A 27,548-nucleotide genomic window follows, 5' to 3' on the forward strand; every position below is an offset into this window, starting at 1 on the left:
ACTGCATGGCAGACAGGAGGGGAGAAAGGAGGTGGTTACTTGTGTGGGTTTGAGCCTCAGCTGCATAATACACAGTTATATAAAATGAGGAAGGGGTGCTCTCGTGCAGTGCCAATTACAGGTTTAAAAACAATTAAGAAAAACAGATGTCCTTTCCCCTCTTTACACAAGTAGCTGGTTATTAACATTGGAAAAATGCTAAACCTTTTCACAATTTATGTTCTTGGTTTTCTTGTTTGCTTTACACTCAGCTTGTACAATTAAAGATCAATCACTTCCACTTTAATTTCAGTTTTTATGCAGTAACTCAGGGCTTGTCTACACTTACCCAGGATCCGTGAGCAGCAACTGATGCATCAGTGGTCGACCTAGACCCATTAAATCGACTGCAGATCACTCTCCTGTCAACTCCTGTACTCCACTGGATCGAGAAGTGTGGGGGAGTCAACAGGAGAGCATCTGTCGACATCGCGTAGTGCGAACCCTGTGATAAGTAAAGCTAAGCTACATTGATTTGAGTTACACTATTCATGTAACTCAAATTGCGTAGCTTAGATCGAATTTCCCCTGTAGTGTAGACAAGGCCTCACTGTTGCATTAAGCAGGTGGTAAATAGCCCACAGATAGAATAAATCTGTGCAAAAAGTATGGTGTGACTTTTTGGTTTTGAAAAACACCTTAAATTGTAGACACTAACTGTGTGAAAATGTTCCTTTTAAATTCTATGTAGTCTTCCACATGGCTGCCCCTTCTAAATTTACATGGTGTCTTACACTTTAAAAACACTGATCCAGAAAGAATCTTATCTTTGCCTAAGTATATTTCTTCTCCTCTGTTTGGAATCTCATATTTTCCTCTGTAGTGACAAACCTACTTCTTATTTTCATTCTGGTTGACAGCCAAGAGGAGGCAGCCGCAGGGTGAGAGATTAGCATATGAATTCTATGAGTTTCAGTCTCAATTCTACTTATGGCTAGATCTTCTGCTCTCCAGCTCACAAAAAACAAACAAACAATGACAGCTGAGTGGCCTCTCTTCGACAGTGCAATTAAAAAACTGCAAGCATCTGTAAAAACAAACATTTTATACTAAAACAAATTCTGCAAGCAGGCATTAGAGACAGAAAAATAAATACCAGAGACCGAAGTAGGGTTTGGAATGAAATATTTTCTTAACATAAGAATATTTCACAGATTACAGAATTATAGCTCCAATAAAAAAATAGAAAAGATTAAATACAGAATGTTTGTTACATAAAGCTTTTGAAAATTATTGCCACTTACAACACCCTAATTTGGCATTTAAAAAAAAAGTTCCAGTTTAAGACTTTATACATATATACAACACCCAAAGGTTCAAAGAAGAATGCCTCAATCAATATACTGAATAAACAAATAGAAAACATTTACACTGAGGGAGGTAAATATTTTTGCTAAGAAGGTCAGTTGCTCTCTCTCTCTGACAGGAAAAGCCCATGCTCAGTAACCATTCTGGAATCCAGCTTCACTTGTGTCAATATCATGTTCCTTTACAGGGGTGGGGTGGGGGGAGAGAAAGGACATTTAATGTAAAGTAAAGTAAATACACTTCAAAGGAGGAATGAGTTTGTTTTTTAATACTTTTACTGATGTAGACCTGGAAGCCCTATTAATGAAGCAGCTGATCAGAAGGGGAGACATTCACAATTAACCCAGCAGCCCTGAACTTTGTTTGTAGCACCGTCAGTATTTAGGCTCCTAACTCCCACTGAAATCAAAAGCAGTTAGGAGCCTAAATACCTTTGAAAATCTGGTTCTAACATCGTTGGTATGAAATCTGCATTACCATAGTATTATCAGACTTGTGTAAATATTTACCCAAGACGACTCTGTTACATGCACAGAGAACACAATTGATAGTATTTCACTGAAATCACCTGAACTGTGTATCTATTGGTCTGATTGCTTAATGCCCCATCAACAGCTCCACAAATGAGGCTCTTGCCTTAAGCCAACAATTTTAGAAAAGGAAAGCGTGCCTTACACATCTGTGTACATTGGGTTTATCTATCAAGTCAATAAGGTAACTCATTTGTGATTCTTACAGACACATCAGAGTAGTAAAAACGTATGAACAGTGCAGGTGACTTCAGCCATGTTATTGTGCAGTCTGAGTTCTACAAAATTTGCTGACAGGACCTCCATGCATCAGTACTCAAGTGTCTATAAACTCTTGCACCATTGTAGCATACAAAGCAAAGCAACCACCAATGAAATGAAGTAATTCTAAAACAGGAGACTGCATTAGTTAAGCAATACACATAGTAGTTTCTGTACTTGGTTATCAGTAGTCAGGATCACACTTCAGTCATCAGCACATGCCCAGCTGCTCACCATAGGACAAAGGCCTCAATATAGCAACATCCCTGGACCTCTTGTAATGGAGGCCAGATGGGCCAATTAACCTATTAGGCTGCCAGCTGGGGGAATTAAGGCTGAAGAAAGCCTAATGAGGGGTAGCTCACCAGTGCAGAAATAGGCAGGGCTTCTATAAAGCCAGGGAGCTGATAGCAGACAGGGGCTCAGGGAAACGACTTGCAGTCATTCCCTGGGAGTAGGGAAGTATGTCTGGGGCTATAGTGGCAGATCGCCTGCAGTTACGCCCTAGAAGGAGGGAGTTTGGGCTGGCAAACACGAGGGGAAGTGGGAAGCCAGAGAATAGAGCTGAGAAGTAGGAAGGAGTCCAGGGGTAGGGTCCCTGTACTGGAATCTGGAGCAGTGGGCTGTCCGAGGTTCCCCTACCAGCCATTGGGGAAGTGGCACCATCAGGGCAGTGCACGAGAAGACTGTCTAGGTCATCGGTATGGAAAAAACTTTGGGCATGTCTACACAGCGAAAGAAAAACGAGTGGCTAGTCTGTGCCAGCTGACTTGGGCTCGCAGGGCTGTTTCACTGCTGTTTAGACTTCTGGGCTAGGGCTGGAGCCTGTCCTCTGGGACCCTTCCGTCTCAAAGGTCCCAGCCTTACCCCAGATGTCTACGCAGCAATGAAACAGCCCCCCAGTCAACGGTGTCTCATTGCTGTGTAGACATCCCCTTTTGGGGTATCTTAGGGTAAGACTATAGTGACCTGGCTGGAGGACCAAGCCACGAAGGCAGAGTACTTTAAGCTGCAAGGAGTGAGAGAAAAGCAGTAGGGGGCATCAGACCTGAATTAAGCTAATCCACAGACACAAAGAGGCACCCTTAGTTGTGAGCAGACCACTCCGTGACAGGGTCATACCTAATATCATACTCTCCATTCATTAGCTATTCTGTTATTAAAACAATGTACCTGATTCAACTTCTTGAACTCCACCACTTGGAAGAAGATGTGCTCCAAGATATGCTTGGCATCTTGCTGCTCCTTTGGGAGTTTGTTTGTTACCCCTAAGATATCACCACATTTTCTGACATAAAACTCCAGGTCGTCTTCAGTACCTAACAAGGACCCACAGAGTGAGGAAGACAAATCACACACACATGGTTTGTGTGGTTGAAGTTACGCTGCTGATTTCTACTTGCAATTAAGCACTTGGGGAATTAGCCCCTTTAAAAAAAAATTATTCAGGAGGACAATAGACTGCATCTTTGAGGCAAACAGCTGGCACTTTATGGCACTCTTCAGTTATTGAGATGTGTGTAAAAGCTTGATAACCTGTGACACAGGCTTATCATTTCTACTTGAAAATGAAGAAGGATGTTGAAATCATTCATGCATAAAGACATGGACCAGAAAGCAGAAGCAAAATGAGAGACTCATTAATATCAAATCAGCTGCAGTCCCACCACTGAGATTCACAGCAGGACCAAGGATTCTGCCTGGCCCTAGTAGATCCTTATACTGAACATTTTAAAGTATTTTTTTAAGAGTAATTTCCATCAAAAATTAGTGAGAGGACTTTAGGATCCTTTAACTTTTATGGCTCCAAGAATCATATCCTAGCTACCACAACTCTGGAAGTCATTCTGGACAATGATTGGGAAAGGAAGGCAGGAGATACAGAAAAAGAATAGAGTCATGCTGCTGTTAACAGTTTGATCTGCAACAGTGCACTATGCCATACATGTGAGGAGGACATTTTCCATGGACTTGATTTCCAGAGATACTCAGAACCCCTAACCCTAGATGAAATGAATGTGAAGCTGTAGGTGCACCGTACATCTGAAAATCAGGCCCTATGTTCCTACTGCGGCTAAGATGTCTCAAATTATTTTGCTAAAAAGTTTTCCTCAAAAGAATGGGACTTCTGTAAAAATATGAATGTAATCCAACTTCAGAAGTTTGCCTTGCTTACATTTGTTTGTAATCTGCGCAAGACGAGCTTTCTCAGAGGAGAACGTTTCATCTAAGTCAAACAGGTCCAGACTGGGAGGAGGTAATTCTCTGAAAGCAGGTGGGAAAACCTACAAGAGAAGAGTTAATGTAATTGACTGTCAAATGTTTTTCTTACATGCTGCAGAAAACCAGGAGACAGTTTTCAGCTTGGATATCAGTAGAGCCTTTTGAAAATCTACAATAAGCCAAAATTCCACAATAAACTGAACACATCTCAAAACTTCATTTGTATTTCATATAGGGCTGTTGATTAATCACAGTTAACTCACACAATTTTTTTTGAGTTAATCATAGTTTTAATCACACTGTTAAATAATAGAATACCAATTTAAATTTTTGGATGTTTTTCTACATTTTCAAATACATTGATTTCAATTACAATACAGAACACAAAGTATATAGTTCTCCCTTTATATTATTTATTACAAATATTCACTGTAAAAATGATAATAGTATTTTGGCTATTCACCTCATACAAGTACTGTAGTGCAGTCTCTATCGTGAAAGTGCAACTTATAAATGTAGAATTTTTTTTGTTACATAACTGCACTCAAAAACAAAGCAATTATAAAACTTTTTAGAGCCTACAAGTCCACTCAGTCCTACTTCTTGTTCACCCAATTGCTCAGACAAACAAGTTTGTTTATATCTGCAGGAGATAGGACTGCCTGTTTTTTGTTTACACTGTCACCTGAACATGAGAACAGGAATTTGCATGGTACTGTTGTAGCTGGCGTCACAAGATATTTACATGCCAGATGCGCTAAAGATTCATATATTCCTTTATGCTTCAATCACCATTCCAGAGGACATATGTCCAAGCTGATGATGGATTGTGCTCAATAATGATCCAAAGCAGTACAAACCAACACATGTTCCTTTTCATCTGAGTCAGATGCCACCAGCAGAAGGCTGACTTTCTTTTTTTGGTGGTTGGTTTCCGCATCAGAGTGTTGCTCTTTTAAGATTTCTGGAAGCACGCTCCACACCCCATCCCTCTAGATTTTGGAAGGCACTTCAGATTCTTAAACCTTGGGTCCAGCGCTGTAGCTATCTTTAGAACTCTCACATTGGTACCCTCTTTGTGTTTTGTCAAAGCTGCAGTGAAAGTGTTCTTGAAACAAACTACATGTGTTGGGTCATCATCTGAGATTGTTATAATACGAAATATATGGCAGAATGCGGGTAAAACAGCAGGAGACATATAATTCTCCCCCAAGGAGTTCAGTCACAGATTTAATTAACACATTAATTTTTTTAATGAATATCATCAGCATGGAAGCATGTCCTCTGGATTGGTGGCCAAAGCATGAACGGGCATACGAATGTTTAGCATATTTGGCATGTAAATACCTTGCAATGCCAGCTACAAAAGTGCTATGCGCACACCTCTTCTCACTTCATTGTAAACAAGAAGCTGGAAGCATTATCTCCTGCAAATGTAAACAAACTTGTTTGTCTGAGCGATTGGCTGAAGAAGTAGGACCGAGTGGACTTGTAGGTTCTAAAGTTTTGTACATAATTCTACATTTGTAAGTTCAACTTTCATGACAGAGATTGCACTACAGTACTTGTATTAGGTGAATTGAAAAATACTATTTCTTTTGGGTTTTTTACAGTGCAAATATTTGTAATAAATATAAAGTGAGCACTGTACCCATTGTATTCTGTGTTGTAACTGAAATCAATATATATGAAAATGTAGAAAACATCCAAAAATATTTAAACAAATTGTATTCTATTATTGTTTAACATAGTATATTTTATTATATATTAGTAGTATTAGTATTATTGTTTTTAAAAAAATAAAAATTGCACGGTTAATCATGGTTAATTTTTTTTAATCGCTTGACAGCCCTAATTTTGTAAAAATAACTAGATATTCTACATATTGCCTAGGCACAAGCATGCCAGCACCTCTCCTTTTTCCCCATTTCATTTTATTAACTTGGTTGTTTTCTTTTTAAACCAATAAAAACAAAGGACAAGAACTAGATCCTCTTCTGGCCTGGTTATTCCTATATTGGGGCCAAGAAACAGCTAGAGTCTGAATTTGCAGTTTATCGCATTCTTCTACTCAAGGCTGGGACAAAATATGTGTCAGCCCACCTCCACCCCCTTTCTACAGTCAAAGTAGCAAGGGGTTCAGTCTCCAAAGCCTGTGATTCCTCAGAAAATGAATGATGCCAAGGTCTGCAATGCAGGGCTCGTCTCTGCAGAAGCTGTGATCCCATTGGCTGCTCTCCTGACCACTGTTCCCCAGTCAAGAGTTTACTAACAGAAAGCATTCACTTACAGCCAAATCTCCACAGGATTGATGGGTGGTCAAATATTGAGCATCAGCCCCCCATCTGCCACATAACATCTGTCAGAGTGAACCCCATGGAGTCAGCTAGTACTCCCTATTCTCAGCCAAGATCCACTGGGGGTCTTGAAACCATTTACTCACAGAAATAAAGGGCAACAAAGGACCCCAAGAATATGGACTGCTATGGGCAAGACTTTAAATTCCCAACTGTCAAGCAAGTCAGTTTGGTTGCTGTGGGAACCCTTAATTCAGCCACACTGCTCATACACACTAAGGCATAAACACTAATGCCATATGCAGTATTTTGTATCACTGAGTATATATGCAATAGGCAACGTTAGCTGAGGTTGACATGGGATTCAACTTTGAACTGCGTGACTTTTATGCCACTTGGCATCACAACCAGAACCACTGCATTAATACTGATTGCTCTTCATTCATGTCTCACGTGACAATAAAACCATCTGGACAATATGAATGTTTGAAATTTAGACTGAAATATTCCAGAAAGGAAGGTTGGTGGTTTAAGTGATCTGATTCAGAAAGCTGTTTTTATGAGACCTTGTAAAGATCGTCTGGAAAGAGACTATGAACACTACTCAAAATTGCTAAAAGTTACGGTGTCCAACCTGCAGCCTTATGTCCCTCAAAGGCCACTGTGTAAAAAAGGAAATATGTATTTTGTTACAAACTGAGAACGTGCTCCCTAAGCCACACCTTGTGATTTTTAAGGAATGGGAATAAGGGACACTTTTCCCAAACGCCTCCTACAACCTGCCTCACAGCTGCAGGAACAGCGCTGATGTGAGCTCAGCAAGGAAGGGAGAAAGGAGACAGTAGCTCCGGCTGCTCCACTGCCTCCTTGTGGGAGCCCTAACGAGAGCAGGATGAGAACCTGACTGCCTCTGCCTGAACCTAGGAAAACAGTTAAGATACGGACTGTGGCCCCAGGACCTTTCTGAAATAACATTTGGCCTTCACACTGGGCACTGCTGGCTCAGAGCAATATAAAGCAACTAGGGAGACCTGTGGAAATACTAGATGTACGGAGCATTTTAACACCTTCATGATATAGTGGGTTCTGCTGGCACCAGTCTCGGTTTGCTTACCCCATGTGCACTTAAGGGTTTCATTGTTTTCAATCACATGATCCGACTGAACACACATTCATAGGACCACAAAGAGTGCTACTTCATAAAAACATGTACTAAGGTATTCAATGGTTAATGCTCTCCTGTTTCTCTGTCTCTTCCATATAGTTCTTTATAACAAAGAGAGGTTCCCATTACAAGGTGGATTCTATGCATCTCAGGGCTCAGTCATGTAAGATTACTCACAGCTGGCTGGAGTGCAGGTAGTGGAGTCTCAAACTGAGGCTGAATGAGCTGGAGAGGTTCATGTTTCACATTCAGCTGTTCATAAGACCTACAATCAAGAAAAAGGCAAAGTCTGAGGGAGAAGATAATACATTTTCTGTTTACATTTGCACGTGTAAGATACAGATTGGGAATTTGAATTTGCCCAGGACACCAAGGTTAACATCCTATTTGTGAAAATATGTCAGGAGTTCTTTAATTACCACAATGACACAGTAACTTTGATCTCTGCAACAACTACAAAGCAATTGCTTCTCAAAAATGGACAAGCACTCATCCAAAAATGGACAATGCAGATAGATTGCTCAGCTTTTCTATTTGTAACCTATGGCATGTTTAAATGCAAGGTGAAAGTTCAGGACATTGATCTAATCAGCATCTTACAATAATACATTAAGGAAGTGAAAGTGTTTTCTTCAGTATACGTATGCTTAAAAACACACCAAGAGGAAATGAAGAATAAGACCAAACACACACACACTTCATAGGTACTAACTTGATAACTTTAGGGAGGGAGGTTGTATCCAGCTGATAAATTGACATATCAAAGAGCGTTGTGAAATCTCGTGGGTTCTCGTCTCCCTCTTGTAGACACACTCGTAGTCGCTCAGACAGCGTGGCTATGTCTGGAAGCATTGTATAGTCTGAAATCTGAACATAATGACACTGCTATGAGTAAGGGGAACTACATGAAATAAGCTCCTCCTATCTGTACTTCACTTAAAAAAATAAATCTTTTTTTTACATGAGATAACTTCAGTTTACACCTTTTCCCTCCCAAGACTCTTCAAAATGCAGGCCACTATATTTCATTTAGGAATGTCACAAAGAACTATTTAGTTTTATGTGAAAAGAAAGTGAACACAAGCACTGGCTTGCCCCGCTGCAGGTGGAAGCTAGGGTGCCAGGCCAGTCAGTTGGCTGTCCTTGTGGCCCCGGCTAGGCACAGGGGCGATCAGAGAAGCTCTGAGTCCGCATGTACCTACCCCCACCCGCAGGTGCCACCCCTGCCACTCCCACTGGTCAGGAACCATAGCCAATGGGAACTGCATAGCCACCTGGCCACACCATGGCCGCTTCTGGGAGTGGCATGGGGCCAGGGTGGGGGAGACGCCTGCCTTAGCCCTGCTGCACAGCTGACTGGGACCCGCCTGAGGTAAGTGGCGCCCAGCCAAAGCCCACATCCCTTACCCCCTCCTGCACCCTAACCTCCTGCCCAAGCCCTGATCTTGCTCCCGCACTCCGAACACCTCAGCCCCAGCCCGGATCCCCCTCTCTGAACCCCTCATTTCTGGCCCCACCCCTGAAATTAGGGGAAGCCCCGAGCCACCTTCCCCCCCACACACACACTCCCTGCAGAGCTGTGTGTGGCCCACAACTGATATTTCCTTGGGTCAGTGGCCCCCGGTAGAAAAAAAGGTTCCCCATCCCTGCATTAAAACATAGAGGTTGAAATCAACTGAACTACATTATCAGCAACAAATATTTTCAAACCAATGTGTACATTTTATTTTACAGTAATGAGTGTCTTACATCAAGGCAGACATGAATCTTTGTATGCCCAAGACACATGAACTGTGTTCTCACATGTCCTGTCCATGTACTGTGCATCACTTGCAGAAGGGATGCTACATTTGAATTTCCTTGTCTTTCACTTATTAAGAGGAGCTGAAGGCAGCTCCCACCATGGTGCTGTGAAGTCAGTGGTCAAAGACCACTGTTCCACACTCCTGTGCTTCAGAAACTAGTAGGAGTGCCAAGTGTGCCAATTCTGCTGCAAATTAATGTATTGCAAGCTTGTCAAATTGAAGTTCAGACTAACTTGTGTGTGTTATTTATAGAGCAATCCCCCCTTTCCTGTATGTGTAAGGTATTTTCAAGTAAAAAAAATATATATTCATATGCAACATTTTTCAAAAGTTGCTCCAAAATTGACAAGTTGGGTGGTCCCCACTCAGCTACAGAAATGTTCTATTTGCTACATGTCTGCCCCTGAAGTGTGAGGGCTCAGGGCAGAAATGAAAAAGTATCAGACTGAAAAGTGGTCTCCATAATAAAATTTTAATTTAAACTAAAAATCTGGCAAAAAAGGAATGGTAACCAGTGGCCAATAGGATGCCAAGACCTCCATGACTCACATTTTATGATGAATAACTATCCAAATACTGCAGAGAATCCTAATCTACATGTGGCAAAAATGCCAGGAATATCTCCAAAATTGCCCTCAACAGTTTCAGTTTTTGAGACCTTGAAGTTCATTCACTATAACATTTGGATGCAATACCAACAACAAAAGCCACATTAGAAGCTACATTAAAATAGAGTTTGTTGTTACATATATCTCTAAAATGTTGAACATTCAAGTCCAGGATCCAAACTCAAATATCTAGATAAAAGCTTGACCAAAACATCAGGGTTACTATCCATGCTGATGTCTCAAAGAGCATAGATAATGAGGTCTGAATCTTGATCTGAGACACTCCAGATTATGGGTGTTTAAGTAGACTGTAACTGTATTTTAATATCTTCATTCAGTGGTAATTGACAGGTTATTACTCATTTGATTTTCATATATATTATATATATATATATAATATATATATATATATTCACACACATATTTTAAGTGCAACAAATTAACCTGCTAGAGAGATCTCTGACTTGCCAAGTTTCTGTCTGAAGAGAATTTTTAAACCTGAAAATTAAATAAAACTTAAGGCTGGGTTAGTCAATTATTTTTTGTCAATGTCCAAATTTCTTGGTCAAGGCATAGTCATGGTCCAGACTCCAGAGAAAATAATAAAATAAAAACAATGATAATGATAATATGTAAATGAAAAGATTTAAGGGTCCACTCAAAAGCATCTGGTGTTAGGGATTTGGCCTGCGGTCCGCCTATTTACTACCCTATCCTAAGGGATCTGTAATAAGAACACGGATACAGCCTTGAACTATGGGGTGCTAGGCAGGTACTTCTGTAATTCAGGTCCTAGTGGACTAAAAGGTTATTAGCTATCACATAATGAATGTCTCTTACCTCAGGGTCCTCTGCATCAATCTGATTTAAATGGATGTCCGTGGTTATGAGCCACTGGAAAAGCACATCCTGTGAAACCACAGATGCGTATTAAGTTTTTGGAGTGTCAAATAATTTACTGTAATGCTAAAACATTTAAAACTCCTTGTCAAATCCACCTGATGGATGAGATGGCATAAATGTGAAAGAGTCGGATAAAACAATAAAGAATATCGGGGGGAGAAAACCAGTAATATTAAGAGTATTTGTATTACTTACCAAAGCAACAAAACATGACAAAGAGTGCACTTATACTGGATGCAGGTGAATTGCAAGGCAAGAGGATGAAAACCAATTCAGTTCATCAGCCTGAAAAATGTGGGCTGTCTGAAGTTCATAAGTGCTCTTGAAAAATGCAATAATGGTTAAATGATTGCTGAATTTTACTTTTAAATAAGGAATACTTGAATAGTTGAGACTGCCAGCTACCGTACTTGGGCAAGGACTATATCAGCCAACTGATCAGAATACTCCTTTCATTATATTTGTTTTAAAAGGACAATGCATAGAGAGGTGCACGAAGCTCAAGATGCAGTTAAAAATGAGCCTACAAAAGAAGTCATATTACAAAGAAACATATACAGAAACTGAAAGAACATGTAGACACAAACTGCCTAATAATCTGGATCAAGTAGAACAGTGTTATCTAGTGGCTAGAACAAGGGAATGATTGTAATACCAAAATTCTCTTCCAAGATCTAACCCGGAATCTTTGCATGAGCAATGGCATGTTATTTAATTGCTCTGTGAATGCCTATGTCACTTAAGATGATGCTTCCTTTAATAAAAAAAAAAAAAAGACAAGGATGGTAATACATACCAACCTTTGTGAAGCACTTTGTGATGTTTAAACAAGAAGAGCAGTAAGTGCAAAATATTATTAATAATTGTGTTGCCACATTTCTAGCTGTTACAAATTTAATGACCAAAAAACCCTACTGCATATTTTAAAAACACACACAAACATAATCATGGTCGAGAGAGAAGCAGCAGCAAAAGCTTTCCAGAGTTCCGCTTCGCAACACACACAGTTAGGTGCCCAACTGCTATCAGTGCCTTTGAAAATCTTCCTCACTATTTCAATGCCAAGTCTGGTTCTCCATCCCCCAACTATTTCATAGCGATGCTAGTATCTGTGCTCTGGGAACAAATTACGAGGATTGGGTGTGCTTGTGAATGCTATGAAAAGACTAATGGTAATTTTAAAATATATTTTAAAAGTCTACCATGATCTTGCTGTTTTCTTCTTTATCCAAATATTGGTCACTGAACATGTGGCAAGATCCCAACACTGCCATCTTTCCACCTTGGTTCTGTCAACAAAGTTAACGTATAAAAAAAAGTCAGATCACAAATATTCAGGGGATTCCTACCACACTCTAAACTATTACATTATTTTAATTAGAGAGAAATGGGAACTTAGGAACAAGAAGTAGGTATGACAACTTGTAAGAGGACAATCTCTTGACTGTATAGCATTAGTATAAAATAACTGCATTATTTTAGTAGGTTTATTATTTTATTAACATTACCTTAGAAGTAGTGCTCTGTATTTGTGGGATTAGAGAGCTATTTCATGGGCATTCCACAAAGCAGAGCAGCAAATAATATTATATCAACAATAAGCAAATTGTATGTATTTTATTGTAGTTTTTGTGTCCTTAAAAAAAAACAAAACCTAATCAATAGAGCAAGAATGAATAAGATCTTAACTGAGATTAATACATAACTAATCTCATGTGCACCTTTCTTGAGCAGTTCAGAGTCAGTACCTGCAAAAGTGAGGCATGCATGCAAGTCAACATAGCTTTCAAAGCCCCAGGCTAGCTAAAAGAGCAAAGGCATAGCTCTTTATAAGGAGAGTTACAAAAAATGCAGACAAGTATATTTTAATTAGCTGAATTTAAAATGTCATATAAAGAATTATGTAGATGGACCACCACCCCCACTCCAAAATAGTGAGTTTTCAAGACGGCACAACAACCAGTAATATTTCTTGTGGGCACCAAGATTAAAATTCATAGCAAATAATGTAACCATAAAAACTGCTGTTGTAAAGAACTTGCTTCAAACAGGGTTCCAGTTTACTTGTATTGAACAAAGGATAAACATAATGGTAAATTTCTGAGTATGAACGAAATGCTTGTACTTTCTATTTAGCTTCTACTTAGTAAATGGCCCCAGGAAAGGAAACAAACAAACAATCTAAAGCAAGTGACTTTTATCCCCTAACACAGTGATTCTCAAAGCCGGTCCACCGCTTGTTCAGGGAAAGCTCCCGGTGGGCCAGGCCAGTTTGTTTACCTGCTGCGTCAGCAGGTTCGGCCGATCGCGGCTCCCACTGGCTGCGCTACTTCCCGCAGCCCCCATTGGCCTGGAGCAGCAAACCGCAGCCAGTGGGAGCCGCGACCGTCTGAACCTGTGGATGCGGCAGGTAAAGAAACCAGCCCAGCCCTCTAGGGGCTTTCCCTGAACAAGTGGCGGATCAACTTTGAGAACCACGCCCTAACACATCCTCAGCTGTTACTGTTTCATAGAATCATAGAAATGTAGGGCTGGAAGGAACTTTGAGAGGTCATCTAGTCCAACCCTTTGTGCAGGACCAAGTACGCTAGATCTTTGCAACAGACTGTACCCCATGTACATTCTTTTTACAAAATCATGATACATTTTGTACAAAGTATACCTTGTGAGGTATCACTTGAAAACTCAATCTGCTGAACATTATTGTCCTGATAAAATATGTGTGGCAACACTGTATGTAAATTTGTAAGATTCTACTGTATAATATTCCTGTGCCAAGTTCCAAAGTTAGAAAAACAGGCCCAAACCAGTTTTTCAGAGACAAAAGACATACCAACACCACGGCCAAGTATCAACATAATCAAATGGACTATCATGGGTTATCACCTGGTTAAACTGGTTAAGAGGCCATTCTTTGGTAGGAAGAAGGGTAAGAGCGAAAACTTTACATATTGGCAATGGAACAGCTGAGGGGTTTCTGTGTAAACAGATTGACTGTAACCTGAACCCCAGCTGGAGGTAATTCTCAAAGCGGGGAGAAAGGTATAAGAATGAGAAACAGAGGCTCCCAAATCACCTCTTTCTACTCCACTCATCTTTGCTCACAGCAGCAACAGCATCTGAAGAAACTCCAAACTGCAGGAGGGGTCCTGGTCTGGAGGCTTCCAGCCAGGAAAGACGGTGAAGAACACAGGGTGAGAAAAACCTCTGCTTTGAATCCATTTAGCTTGCTAAATTAGATACCAGTCTGCATTTTATCTTATTTTATTTGTAACCAGTTCTGACTTTTATGCCTCATTACTTGTAACCACTTAAAATCTATTTTCTGTGGTTGTTAAACTTGTTTTATTTTATCTAAACCAGTGTGTTTGGATTGAAGTGTTGAGAATCTCCACGTGAGATAGCAAGGTTTGTGAATATCATTTTCCATTAATGAAATGACAGACTTTATACAAGTTTGCATAGCCCAGTTAAGAGCTGGTCAGTACAAGATGCACCTTTCTGGGAGAAGATCTGGGACTGAGAAGTTGCTGGCATCATCCTGTATGTAATTAATGGGTGACTGGCCACAGCATTCATGTAATTCAGCTGGAACAGATTTTACATGTTAGAGGTTGTGTGCGCGAGTAAAGCAGTGTAAAGGGCATGCCAGGTTGGAGATCAGAGGGGACACAACTGTTCAACAGTTCAGATTGTACCCTCGGGAATGTCACAATCTTCCATGACAGGTGTTTGTCTAACCTGTTCTTTAAAATCTATAATGAGGATTCTACAGCCTCCCTTGGAAGTCTGTTCTACTGCTTAACTATCTCTATAGCTAGAAAGATTTTCCAAATATCTAACCTAAATCTCCCTTGCGACAGATTAGGCCAGGGGTGGGCAAACTACAGCCCACAGGCTGTATCCGGCCTACAGGATTGCTCCCTGTGACACCACAGGCCCCACGCTGCTCTCAGAAGCAGCCAGCACCACTCCTTGCGGCCCCCGGGAGCAGGGGGGCAGAGGGCTCCATGCGTTGCCCTTGCCTCCAGGCACCGCTCCCTGCAGGTCCCATTGGCCAGAAACAGGGAAACGCGGCCAATGGGAGCTTCGGAAGAAGTACCTGGAGGCATGGCAAGGGCAGCACACACGGAGCCCTCCGCGCCCCACAGTGGCCACCGTGCTTCCTGGAGCGGAGCGGCATGGGGCCAGAGCAGGCATGCAGGGAGTCTGCCCTGGCCGCGTGCCACTGCCACCCCAGAACCACTTTAGGTAAGCAGCACTGAGCTGAAGCTCGAACCCCACCTGCACCCTGCTCCCCAACTCACCACCCTGAGCCCCCTCGTAAACCCCTGTACAGCCCAATCTCTGCCCTGAGCTCCCTGCTGCACCCCACACCCCTCCTGCACGCCAACCCCCTGCCCTGAGCTTCCTCCTACACCCCAACCCTTTCCTGAGCCCCCTCATGCACCCCACACCCCTCCTCTGCCCTGAGCCCCTTCCTGCACACCGCACTCCCCCCCACATACCCCATAATCCCTCCCGCACCCCAACCCCCTGCCCCAGCCCTGCATACAATTTCCTCACCCAGATGTGGCCCTCAGCCCAAAAAGTTTGCCCAGCCCTGGATTAGGAAGATGTCTTCTTGTGCTACCTTCAGTGAACATGGAAAACAATTGATCACCATCCTTTCTATAACAGCCCTTAACATATCTGAAGACTTATCAGGTCCCCACTCAGTCTTCTTTTCTCAAAACTAAACATGCCCAGTTTTTTTAAACTTTTCAAATAGGTCAGGTTTTCTAAACCTTTTATCATTTTGGTTATTCTTCTCTGGACTCCCTCCACTTTGTCCACATTTTTCTTGAAGTGTGGCGCTAAGAACTAGATAGAGTACTATAGCTAATGCCTCATCAGTGCCAAGTAGCACGGAACAGTTACCTCCCATGTCTTACATACGACACTCCTGCTAATACACCTCAGATTGATATTAGCCTTTTTTGAAACTGCTTAATATTGTTGGCTCGTTCAATTTGTGATTCACTATATCCCCAGATCCTTTTCAGTACTACTACTGCTGTTATTCCCCATTTTGTACTTGTGCATTTGATTTTTCCTTCATGAGTGTAGTACTTTACACTTATCTTTATTGAATTTCATCTCATTGAATTCAGACCAATTCTCCAATTTTCAAGGTCATTTTGAATTCTAATCCTGTCTTCCAAAGTGCTTGCAACCCCTCCCTGCTTGAGGTCATCTTCAAAGTTTATAAGCATACGCTCCATTCCACAATCCAAGTCACTAATGAACATATTGAATAGTACCAGACCCAGGACTGACCCTTGTGAGACTCCACTAGATACATCCTCCCAGTTTGACGGCAAACTATTGATAACTACTCTTTGAATACAGTCTTTCAACCAGTTATGCACTTTCATCTAGACCCCATCTCCCTAATTTAATTATGAAATCAAGATATATCATGTCTATTGCTTCCTCCCTATCCACTAGGCCAGTAACCCTCTCAAAGAAGGAAATTAGGTTAGTTTGGAATTATATGTTCTTGACAAATCCAAGGGGCTATTCCTTATAACTCTATTATCCTCCAGGTGCTTACAAACTGATTGTACAGAAATTTGTTCCAGTACCTTTCTAGGTATCAAAGTTAGGCTGATTGGTCTATAATTTCCTGGTCCTCTTTGTTCCCCTTTTCAAAGATAGGTACTATGTTTGCCCTTCTCCAGTCCTCTGGGACCTCACTGGTCCTCCATGTCGTCTCAAAGACAGTCCCTAATGGCTCCAAAATTGCTTCAACTAGTTCCTTAACAACCCTAGAATCAAGCCCTGCCAACTTGAATACATCTAACTTATCTAAATACAGAGGAACCCCATTTATCCAACCTAATTGGGATGGGGCCAGATTGGATAATCAAAAATTCAGATAATCTGGAGAATGGACAAAGAGCTTCAGCTCTGGGCAGCGGGCTCCCACTGTCAGCTTCGCTGCCTGGGGCTGAAGCATCAGTTTCCCATATTCCTGTGTATGCACACTAGTGGTTCAGTTAATATTGAGAGCCAGATAGTAGAGGCTCAGATAAAGGGGGTTCTACTATATTCTTTAACCTGTTCTTCTCCTGTTTTGGCTTACACTCTTTCTTCTTTGTTAATATTAATTTTGTTATGTATCTGGTCACAATTCACCCTTTCAGTGAAAACTGTTGCAAAATAGGCATTAAACACTGCAGCTCTCTTGATGTTGTCATTTAAGCGCTCTCCTTCTCTGCTACAGAGATCTACAATTTCCTTCATCTTTGTCTTGCTCCTAATGTATTTAAAGAACCTCTTGCCTGTTATGTCCCTTATTAGATTTAACTCATTTGTGCCTTAGCCTTTCTGATTTTGCCCCTACAAGCTTGAGTCATTCTTCTGTAGTCCTCCATTTGTCCATTTTTCCACTTTGTGTAAGATTCCTTTTAGATTTTCAGGACATTAAAGAGCTCCTGATGGAGCCATGCTGGTCTCTTACTATTGTTCATGTCATTCCTTCACACTGGGATAGTTTGTTCTTACATCTTTAAATAATATCTCCTTGAGAGACTGCCAGCTCACCTGAACTCGTCTTTCCCTTACATATTCTTTGCATGGGACCTTACCCCTGTGAGTTCGTTAAAATCTTCTTTTTTGAAGTCCATTGTCCTTATTCTGCTGCTCTCACTCCTTCCTTTCCTTAGAAACATGAACTCTATCACTTATTAATCACTTTCACCCAAACTGCCTTCAACTTTTAAATTTGCAGCCATTTCTTCCCTATGTGTCAGAATCAAGGCTAAAATGGCTGTCCACCTGGCTGCTTCCACTACCTACTGAAATAAAAAGTTGTCCCCAATTCATTCCAAGAACTTACTGGAAATTTTGAATTTTGCTGTATTACTTTTCCAACAAATGCAAGGGTAATTAAAGTCCCCCAATAGCACCAGGTCCATGTTCTAGATATTTCTGTTATTTGTTCTCAAAATGCCTCAATCATCTCTTCCTCCTGGATTTCCCTATTAAGTTTATCTACTGTTCTTCTATTATTTATTGCTATTCTTTTCCCTACCTCACTTCTCTCAAACAGATTATATATTTTCTTTCTAATCCTTTTCTCTGCCCTGACAGAGATTCTACCATTGTCTTCAGCTTCATCTTCCAGCATTTTGTCTATAATTTCCTCCAGCTAGATAGAAAAAAAGAAAGCCTAATTAAAGATCAGTTCTACTTCCTTGACTTTCATGCTATTTTCTTATATCAAAAGGGAGATTGCCAGGGAGAGTACGTGATGAGAACTCTGATGGAAACAACATTTTCTTACCCCCTTTGAGGAAAAAGCAGAATCTTTAGAAGATCATTAGTAATTTTGTTGAGAATCAAGGGCCAGATTTCCATATAGTAGAGGCACGATATTGTGCTCACAAAATATACAAGCCCTTTCACTTGTGCAGTGAAATCAGATCACACACACCAATTATGAATTAGATGGACGAGCATGCACAGTTATGTGATTTGCACATGCAATTGTGTGCCTAAATCAATTTAAAAGACTGGCTTCAGATTATCAGGTTCTCATCTCACAGACAAGTTTTCATTTAATTTTCTCACTATATCAAAACCAAAGAAAACTTACACATTCAGAAATTTAGGGAAGATAACATTCACTAAATTTAATTAAAGAGCTTTTAAAAATACATTACACATTTATGCCGTCTCCTTTGTGACAATCCTGCTAGCAGCAACTGTGTTTAAATTCACATTTCTGATCCAGTTTCCTTGGCCTGTAAGGTCTAGAATTTTTTTCATCTGACAACCCTGTTAGAGTTCAGTTATTAACTGATGCAACAGACTACCTGGGGGTTGGGATAAGCACTTTATGGTTTAGTTCATAGCACAGTTAAGTTATTATAGTTCTCAGATAAAATATTCCTGTCCAAGGAAAGAGTGCTAGAACCCAGCTAAACAACAGCAGTGTTGAAACGCAATTCAAACTGGTAAGGTTCTGATCCAAGGGGGATCAAGGCTTTATTTGACTGTATGATTAACATATTACAGAAATGTATATTTGTGCATGTGATTTCAAAATGACCACCTGTATAAACACTTGCTCCATAAATGTAAGTAGGAGTGGTGGATGAGAAAACTGTTCCATCTTTGATTGCCATGGAAGCAGGCAGGCTGTGATTTGGCAAGTGCTGCTCCAGTCTCCCCCTGTCTTAAATGGGCTGGCAACCTCCTAATAATAGGACTTCATGCATTTTTATTGCCTCTGATGCTTTATGGGGTCTATTTTACCCATAACATGCATGTGTAACTTTGTGCACATTTAGGGGAGAAGTCCCTACATCACTAAGACACCGAATATAAAAATTCATTGTAACGTATTAACTATAAAAATTAAGCATCACTTAGTGCTTATTATGGAGAAATGTTTGCAAACTAGGAAGTACCAAACCAAAGCCAATGGTTAAGACCATGGATACAAAAATCTTTTAATTTCCAAGAGTCCCTAACTCAAAATTGTCTACATGCCACTGAACTGATATTCTCACTTCCTAGATGGTTACTACGATGGTGGAAAGAGAATAACTGGAAATAAAAGACAAAATCTAAAAGTATATAATCTTTGGTGATCAAACTTTTTTCTTCTTTGAACTCTGTGCAATAGAGCTTTACACAAAAAAGAATCAAGAATTGTCAAGCAGGTTCAAGGGTTTGTAGGTGCATTGGTAGTAGAAACAGGCGTATGTAGATCTGCCATACCATACCATTGCATTTCTTTACTGGGGGATGGATAGCTTATTTTATGCAGTATTGTACCTTATAATGGTAAAAAGCCAAAATGGGTCTGTTGAGTGGAAAGCAGACAGATCCTGTGGACAGAATAGCCATTGCTGGTTTCATCACATTCAGTGTGGCACCAAATGGATACACAAAAGTGAGAGCCCTGCAGAAAATACAAACATTTTATTAGTGTCTGCTAAATTTCAGAGACTAGATTTGTTAATTTTAGATTTATCGATGATATTCCTGATGTTCAATCCTGCAATGTTTGTTTGTAGTCAGAGGCATTAGCAATATTAACCAAGCTGAGACTCAGATTTTCATATGCATAAGTTGGCATATGTACAAGTCATGGTCTGGGTGCACAAATCCTGACTTTTGCAGGCTCACAAAAGCGCACTTTTGAAATCTTGCTGACTAGAATAAGATCTGGGACTCTTTCTAGAGTTTTTTATGGTTGGAACGTTCAATAAGTTGAAGTGGAACCTTTTGGTTATCTTTCAGATATTCCTAGATATGAGAGACAAGTAGGGGAAATTAACTCTCAAACAAATAAATGCTCTGGAACATAACTATACTAAATCTTTCTACACTTAAATTCTTCCCTGTGATGAGGACCATAATCAGTATATCCCCAAAATAAACCATAAAACGAACACAATTAGCTACAGTTTTTATGGAAAGGCTGATGATTTGTCAGTATTCTTCTGCGTCACAGCAAAGTTAAGGAACTACAAGAGGAAGGAAAGAGGGAAAACCACCAATTTTTTCAAGTATATGAGTTTCCCTGGATTAGCACCTTCCTCCTCCCCACCCCCCGGGACTCCTATGCCTAACCCACTCAATTCTACAAGTCTGTAGGGTACTAAGGATGGTCACCACTTTATGTTCTTTAAGCCTTTTCAAAGCCACATACAAGGTTGATTTAATCATCACAGGTCTGGACAGTAGGAATAGATGGGACTCCCTTCAGAACCCATCATTGTTACTATTAGACTGGCTGGCAAGCGTTGCTAAAGAATTCACCCATTTAGGCTTGAAACTAGAGAAGCAAGAAGCGGAGACCAAGGGTACGTCCACACTACGGGATTATTCCGATTTTACAGAAACCGGTTTTTTTAAACAGATTGTATAAAGTCAAGTGCACGCGGCCACACTAAGCACATTAATTCGGCGGTGTGCGTCCATGTACCGAAGCTAGCATCCATTTCCGGAGCGTTGCACTGTGGGTAGTTATCCTGTAGCTATCCCATAGTTCCCACAGTCTCCCCCGCCCATTGGAATTCTGGGTTGAGATCCCAATGCACGATGGTGCAAAAACAGTGTCGCGGGTGATTCTGGGTAAATGTCGTCACTCATTCCTTCCTCCGTGAAAGGAATGGCAGACAATCATTTCGTGCCCTTTTTCCCCTGGATTGCCCTGACAGATGCCATAGCATGGCAACCATGGAGCCTGTTTTGTCTTTTGTCACTCTCACCATATGTGTACTGGATGCTGCTGACAGAGGCGGTACTGCAGTGCTACACAGCAGCATTAATTTGCCTTTGCAAGGTAGCAGAGACAGTTACCATCCCTATTGCACCATCTGCCATTGTAAACTGGCGATGAGATGATGGTTATCAGTCATTTTGCACCGTTTGCATTTGGAAATTGGCGATGACGGTTATCAATCCTTTTGTACCGTCTGCTGCTGGCATGGGTGCTCCTGGCTGGCCTCACTGAGATTGGCTGGGGGCATATAGACAAAAATGGGAATGACTCCCCGGGTCATTCCCTTCTTTATGTTTTGTCTAAAAATAGAGTCAGTCCTGCCTAGAATATGAGGAAAGTGTACTAGAGAACCAGAGAGCACAGCTGCTCCGTGTCAGAGCCCCAGAGATCCTGCAGAAATGATGAGCTGCATGCCATTCTAGGGGGTGCCCCTGCAACAACCCTACCCGTTGCTTCCCTCCTCTCCCAACCCTCCTGGGCTACCGTGGCAGTGTCCCCCCATTTGTGTGATGAAGTAATAAAGAATGCAGGAATAAGAAACACTGACTTTTTAGCGAGATAAAATGAAGGGGAGGCAGCCTCCAGCTGCTATGATAGTCCAGGCAGGACATTAAACAGTGGGGGGGGAGAGGAGCGCAGCCTCCCACTGCTATGATAGTCCAGGCAGTACAGAATCTTTTCTTTAGAAATGAAAGGGGGGGGGGGCTGAGGAGCTCAGCCTCCAGCTGCTATGATGAGGACGGTTACCAAGCCTTTTGTACCATCTGCCGGGAACGACCAGGAGTCATTCCCATTTTTACCCAGGTGCCCCCGGCCGACCTCTCCGAGGCCAGGCAGGAGCATTCACAGGATGATGAGGATGGTTTTCCACCATTTTGTACCGTCTGCCATTAGGAAAGGAAGGGGAAGGGATGCTGCTGTTCAGCACCGCGTCTACCAGCAGCATGCAGTAGACATACGGTAACACTGAAAAAAGTCAAGAAACGATTTTTTTTCCCTTTTCTTTCATGGGTGGTGAGGAGGGGTAAATTGACGAGATATATCCTGAACCACCCCGGACAATGTTTTTGACCCTTCAGGCTTTGGGAGCTCAGCCAAGAATGCAAATGCTTTTCAGAGACTGCGGGGACTGTGGGATAGCTGGAGTCCTCAGTCCCCCCTCCCTCTCTCCATGAGCATCCATTTGATTCTTTGGCTTTCCATTACACTTGTCACGCAGCACTGTGCTGAGTCCCTGTTGTGGCCTCCGTCTATCACAGCCTGGAGATTTTTTCAAAAGCTTTGTCATTTCGTCTTCTGTAACGGAGCTCTGATAGAACAGATTTGTCTCCCCATACAGCGATCAGATCCAGTATCTCCCGTACGGTCCATGCTGGAGCTATTTTTGGATTTGGGACTGCATCGCCACCCGTGCTGATCAGAGCTCCACGCTGGGCAAACAGAATATTAAACTCAAAAGTTCGCGGGGCTTTTCCTGTCAACCTGGCCAGAGCATCTGAGTTCAGATTGCTTTTCAGAGAGGTCACAATGGTGCACTGTGGGATATGACCCGGAGGCCAATACCGTCGAATTGCGGCCACACTAACCCTAATCCAACATGGCAATACCGATTTCAGTACTATTCCCCTCGTCAGGGAGGAGTGCAGAAATCGGTTTAAAGAGCCCTTTATATCGATATAAAGGGCTTCACTGTGTGGACGGGTGCAGGGTTAATTCGGTTTAACGCTGCTAAATTCGGCCCAAGAAATGCATTAGGACATCTCAATAGAAGCACTGGGTACTTCAGCCATTGCCCTGGCCCGGTAATTTTACACTTCGTGACTGCGCTAAATTTTTCCTTTGAAGACGCTGGTGAGGAAAACACACTTACTGAGAGTCATTTCCACTGTTGTCTTCATCTATTATCCCAGGCACTGCTTTCCCTGCAGCTCTGCTGATTTCCCTAGAAGAGGTGGAAACACAAGTGATTAAAGTTGCATGGATTTGCAATAATGTTACTCACAGGTCTGTATCCCCAAAACAATTACCTATTCAAAACTCCATTGGAGATCAAGGCTTCCTTAGGATGAAAGTACTTATAATATACATTTCTCACCACAGCATCTTAAAGAAAAAAGAAGAAATTTCAATCTTTTATGGAGGCAGTTTGTCTAGTGCTTAGGACATGAGATTGAGAGTAATGAGATGTGGGTTCAGTTCCTATTTCTAATGCTATAACCCTGGGAATTATTTGGTTCCCATCATAACTTGGAACAGCCTTAATCTATGGACCCTTTTTGGACCTGCAGCTTCAGGCATCAAAAGACAGTGGGAACACTTATTTCAAAATTCAGGTGAAGTTATGCAGACTAATCACCTAAAATGCAGGCACAATCATGTGTCTACCTGCTTCACTTGAACCTGCAATTATTTGCAAATGCAGACAGGGAGGCTAGGTTTAAAACAAAAAATCTGGTTCAACAAGTTCAATCTTTTATTATGTGTCTTAAAGGTTTCCAAAACTATGATGAACTCAATACCACTTTGTGCAACAAAAAGTGAACCCACTATCCAACTGACACTAAAACATCTGAAAAATGTCTTGTTTGGTGAGGACACACTGCTTATTTACACTTGGATATCGCAAGAACAGCTGATGGAATTTTACTAAGCTGCAAAAAAATTCACTGCTGGGTTGAGAATGAGTATGGAATAACTCAGCTCAGAGTATTTTTTTCTCCTCTAATAGATATAAACACTTGAGGAAAAAGAAGGCTTATAAGGAAGTGGCTTTGAAACCCAAATTTCTAAAAAGAACCATACATGGTTTGCATCTATAAAAGTTCAAGTTACCATTATTGACCATGATTCCATACTCTTCTAACAAGAAGTTAATATTGGTGTCATATCGGGATTCGCCACCTTCTCCCAGCATCACCAGAATATCCCCACCCTCTTCTAGATATTTCTTCAGAACCTCAAACTAAAAAAAATAAGATGGAAAAAACACAAGAACACAATCAGAGGCTCTAAGTACAGAACTCCAAAGAACTGTATGGAAATGAGGTATAAGTGGTTTCAGCTACTTGCAGCCAACTTGACCCTAAAAAAATCAAGAAGCGTTAAATCTAAATGTATGTAAAATAGGCTTTCCAAACTACAATGCCATTACAGAATGTTTTGGGTCACCATCTGTGCTCCTAGACAAATCTGGAAGCATAACTAATCTGCAAACCGTTACTGGCTTTTTTTCTTCTTTATGAATATTTCTTACCTCAGCTGCAGTGAACTTCTCTCTGGGCCCTGCTGTAATCCACAATTTTACCCCAGCTAGCTTCTCGGACGTGATCTCATCTTTTAAACTATGAATAAGTTAATAAAGAGACACATTACATTTTAATTTTAGATACAGTCCACAACTGAATCCTGGGCTGCCTTTACATAAAGAACTAAGCAGAAGAACGCAAAGCAAGTCATTTCAGTCAGTCACTTTACATCTGTTTACTCTGGTTTTAAATTTGATTATCCAAAATAAGTAAGTACAAATTTGAACTGATGAAGAAGGAAAATAAGTATTCTAGCAAGACACTGTGGCAGATCCACAGCTGATATAAATTGCTGCAGCTTGGTTGACTTCACTAGAGCTATGACAATTTACATCAGCTGACCATCAGCCCCACTCTTATTTTTCTGTGTTTTAATTCTGATTACAGCAGGTGGGTGACCAATACCATAAACATGATGTACAAAGGCTAGGGTTCAAATTATCTTGACATTTTTGCCTATCAATAGATATTCCATGCAGTGCAGACTAGTACACACACATTTGGAACCTCACCATTATCAGCTAAGCTCTGTCCTCTCCATTGCCGCAGTATCTGAAAGTTCAAAATAAAAGTCCTCCAATACCATGCAACAGCAGAGCTACAACTAATGTCACTGGGTAGAACCAAAGGAACTAATCCTTTTAATTTTCTATTAACATTTCCAAACATTTCTATATTATGAATTACCTCCCAAAGTCAGCATTAAAATGGTCCTATCTCCAAATAGCTTACATGTAATTACTTGTTGATGTCAGTTTCACCCTTGTGCTACAAAGCATGAAAAAGAAAGCTGAAGAAAATTCCTCACCTCTGTATCTTCCATTTACTACGAAGCCTCTTCTGTAAAGACTTGTAACCACTGTTGACAGTGAAAATCTCCTTTTTGGATGCATTGAAGACTATGGTGTTCCGAAGCTCTGTCTCCATAGTGACCTCAAGAATAAAAGGAAAGGAGAGAAGCAAAATCAGAAAGGAAGAGCAAAATAGGTACTATGTCAGACCAGTCTCTGAATAAGGAACACATGCATACAGGTTGCTAGCTGGCAGAGAATGTGTTGGTGCAGTAATGGAATTCATCTGAACTAGAGAAATTAGGCCTAAAATCTCTTTGTTGTTGTTATTTAAAACCTTTACTGCAATTTTAAACAACATATGGACAGAAATATGAAATAAAACTAAAACCTACAAGAAGAAACATCCCTATGCAATAAAAAGGAAAAACAACATCCCAAGAAGCATCCAAGCTTTCTCATTTTGTTTCCTCAATATACATAATCAGAACGTTATTAGATTCACTAACATTTTGTATTGAAAAAAAATCACAAAAAAATAACATTAAAATGAGAGCTGCAATCTTTTATGGTTTTCAAAGAACAAATATGACACCCTTGAGCTAAGCTATTTGGGACAAGGACCTTGTCTACTTGCTGTAAAGTAGCTACCACACTGTTGGAATTCTATAAATAGAATTAATAACTATTACCTCTGGCCTCTCCTAGTTGCAGTAGTCTCTTGGAAGCCAGGGTTGCAGCACAATCACAGAGAATCAGATGGTTAGCTGGTTAAACTTAGATTATGTTGACACTAGCATTTTCTGGCAAGTTTCTCACCATTGCACTACTAACTTGTTGCAGCAAAGGCATTTTTTTTACCACTGAGTCACCAAACCCAGTTCAAAGCAGGTCTAAACACAGAGCTAAATCTTTGGGACAACAGGGACTGTCTTTTTGCTCTGTATTTGTACAGTGCCTAGCACAATGGGGTCTGGATTCTGGGCTGAGGCGCCTAAGTGCTACTGCAATATAAATAATAAAGCTATCTCCATACTAGAGGGTAGCACAATGCACGGGGCTGGGGGTAGAGGGGAAGGGCACAGAGCATGGGGGTGAGGCACCTTCACCTACTGTCTCCATGGGCAGGGTAGCGCAGTACATGGGGGGAGCTACCCCGACCTACTGTCTCCACGCGAGGGGGTAGCACGCTGACGCTACAGGAGCGATGGGGGAGCTATGCTGTGACCTGCTCTCTCTATGGGACGGGATGGCACCGTGCGGGGGGGGGTGGGCAATTGGCGCTATCCCTTGACCTGCTGCTCCACGAACCTCCCAGCCCCCTCCGCTGAGTGCCCCTCACCATCCTACCCTCCGTCGCCCCGGGGAGGAGGGACGCGAGAGCGGAGGACCCCGCCGGGCCCCACATAGAGGGGAGGGAGAAGTGAACGCCCAGGCCTTACCCGCCGACTCGCCACCATCTTCCCGAGCCCCGCCGCTGACCTCGGCGCGGTAACTAAGGGCCGCTCCTTGCCTAGCAACCGCCCTTGTGCGCACGCGCAGGGAACGTATTCAAGGAAACACTCTCGCAAGCAACGGGGCGGCAGCAGGCGTTACGTGATGACATCATGCCGGCTCCCCTCACCATTCCAGGGGATGGGAAAGTGGCACTTGCTATTCTCGGGCACGGGGGTGAAGTTGGACTCTACCATTGTAGATGGGAGGGTGGCGTGTGCCAGTCTGCAGAGGACCGGTGGTTCCTGGTACCCACGGAGCGGCGTGGCTCTGAGCATCAGCTGCTGTGTGCAGCGCTGCTACCAGCACCCTGCTCCCCGGGCTGGGGCTGCTGGCGTGGAGGCTGCTGCTCGGGAGCGGGCACCGGGCCAATGCAGGATGCAGTGGTTTCCCCAGGAATTGAAATTAGGGGGGAGTGTTTGAATTTACGGGGGGGCGTGTCAGGACCAATGAGATAAATGAAAGAGAGATGAATAAAGTAAATGTTTTGTTAGGATTATGCAAATTTAACATAAGAATAATGCAAGTTACACC

The 27,548-nt window shown here is 41.7% G+C and overlaps 1 protein-coding gene across 4 annotated transcripts; it reads right to left on the reverse strand.

Moving 5' to 3' along the window:
• Nucleotides 1–1,147: 1,147 nt before the first annotated feature.
• On the reverse strand, nt 1,148–27,055 carry IFT52 (intraflagellar transport 52). Of its 4 annotated transcripts, none has more exons than XM_030533359.1 (14): nt 26,963–27,055; nt 25,538–25,662; nt 24,678–24,765; nt 24,257–24,386; nt 23,452–23,527; nt 23,295–23,366; nt 19,969–20,095; nt 12,342–12,428; nt 11,077–11,145; nt 8,536–8,690; nt 8,001–8,088; nt 4,315–4,423; nt 3,312–3,457; nt 1,148–1,526 (listed from the first exon to the last, which is right to left on the reverse strand). In XM_030533359.1, exons 1-14 carry the CDS (start codon nt 26,978–26,980, stop codon nt 1,479–1,481), a joined length of 1,338 nt encoding a protein of 445 aa, XP_030389219.1. In that variant the 5' UTR covers nt 26,981–27,055; the 3' UTR covers nt 1,148–1,478. The 4 variants fall into 4 exon arrangements, with proteins under 4 accessions (XP_030389219.1, XP_030389220.1, XP_030389223.1 ...); XM_030533360.1 differs by lacking the exon at nt 26,963–27,055 and adding an exon at nt 26,213–26,956; XM_030533363.1 differs by lacking the exon at nt 26,963–27,055 and adding an exon at nt 25,242–25,281 and having other exon boundaries at nt 25,538–25,629.
• Between the last annotated feature and the right edge of the window lie 493 nt (nt 27,056–27,548).

This window comes from Gopherus evgoodei, chromosome 14, assembly GCF_007399415.2.
Source record: "Gopherus evgoodei ecotype Sinaloan lineage chromosome 14, rGopEvg1_v1.p, whole genome shotgun sequence".
NCBI lineage: Eukaryota > Metazoa > Chordata > Testudines > Testudinidae > Gopherus > Gopherus evgoodei.

Bases quoted from the DNA above. Each gene is read 5' to 3' on its own strand.
- IFT52 (XM_030533359.1), bottom strand. The intron at 23,528-24,256 runs GTAACTTGAACT...TTTTTCTTTAAG, and splicing joins TGGAATCATGGTCAATAATG to ATGCTGTGGTGAGAAATGTA. The intron at 3,458-4,314 runs GTAAGCAAGGCA...GGTCCTTGTTAG, and splicing joins TGCGCAGATTACAAACAAAT to GTACTGAAGACGACCTGGAG.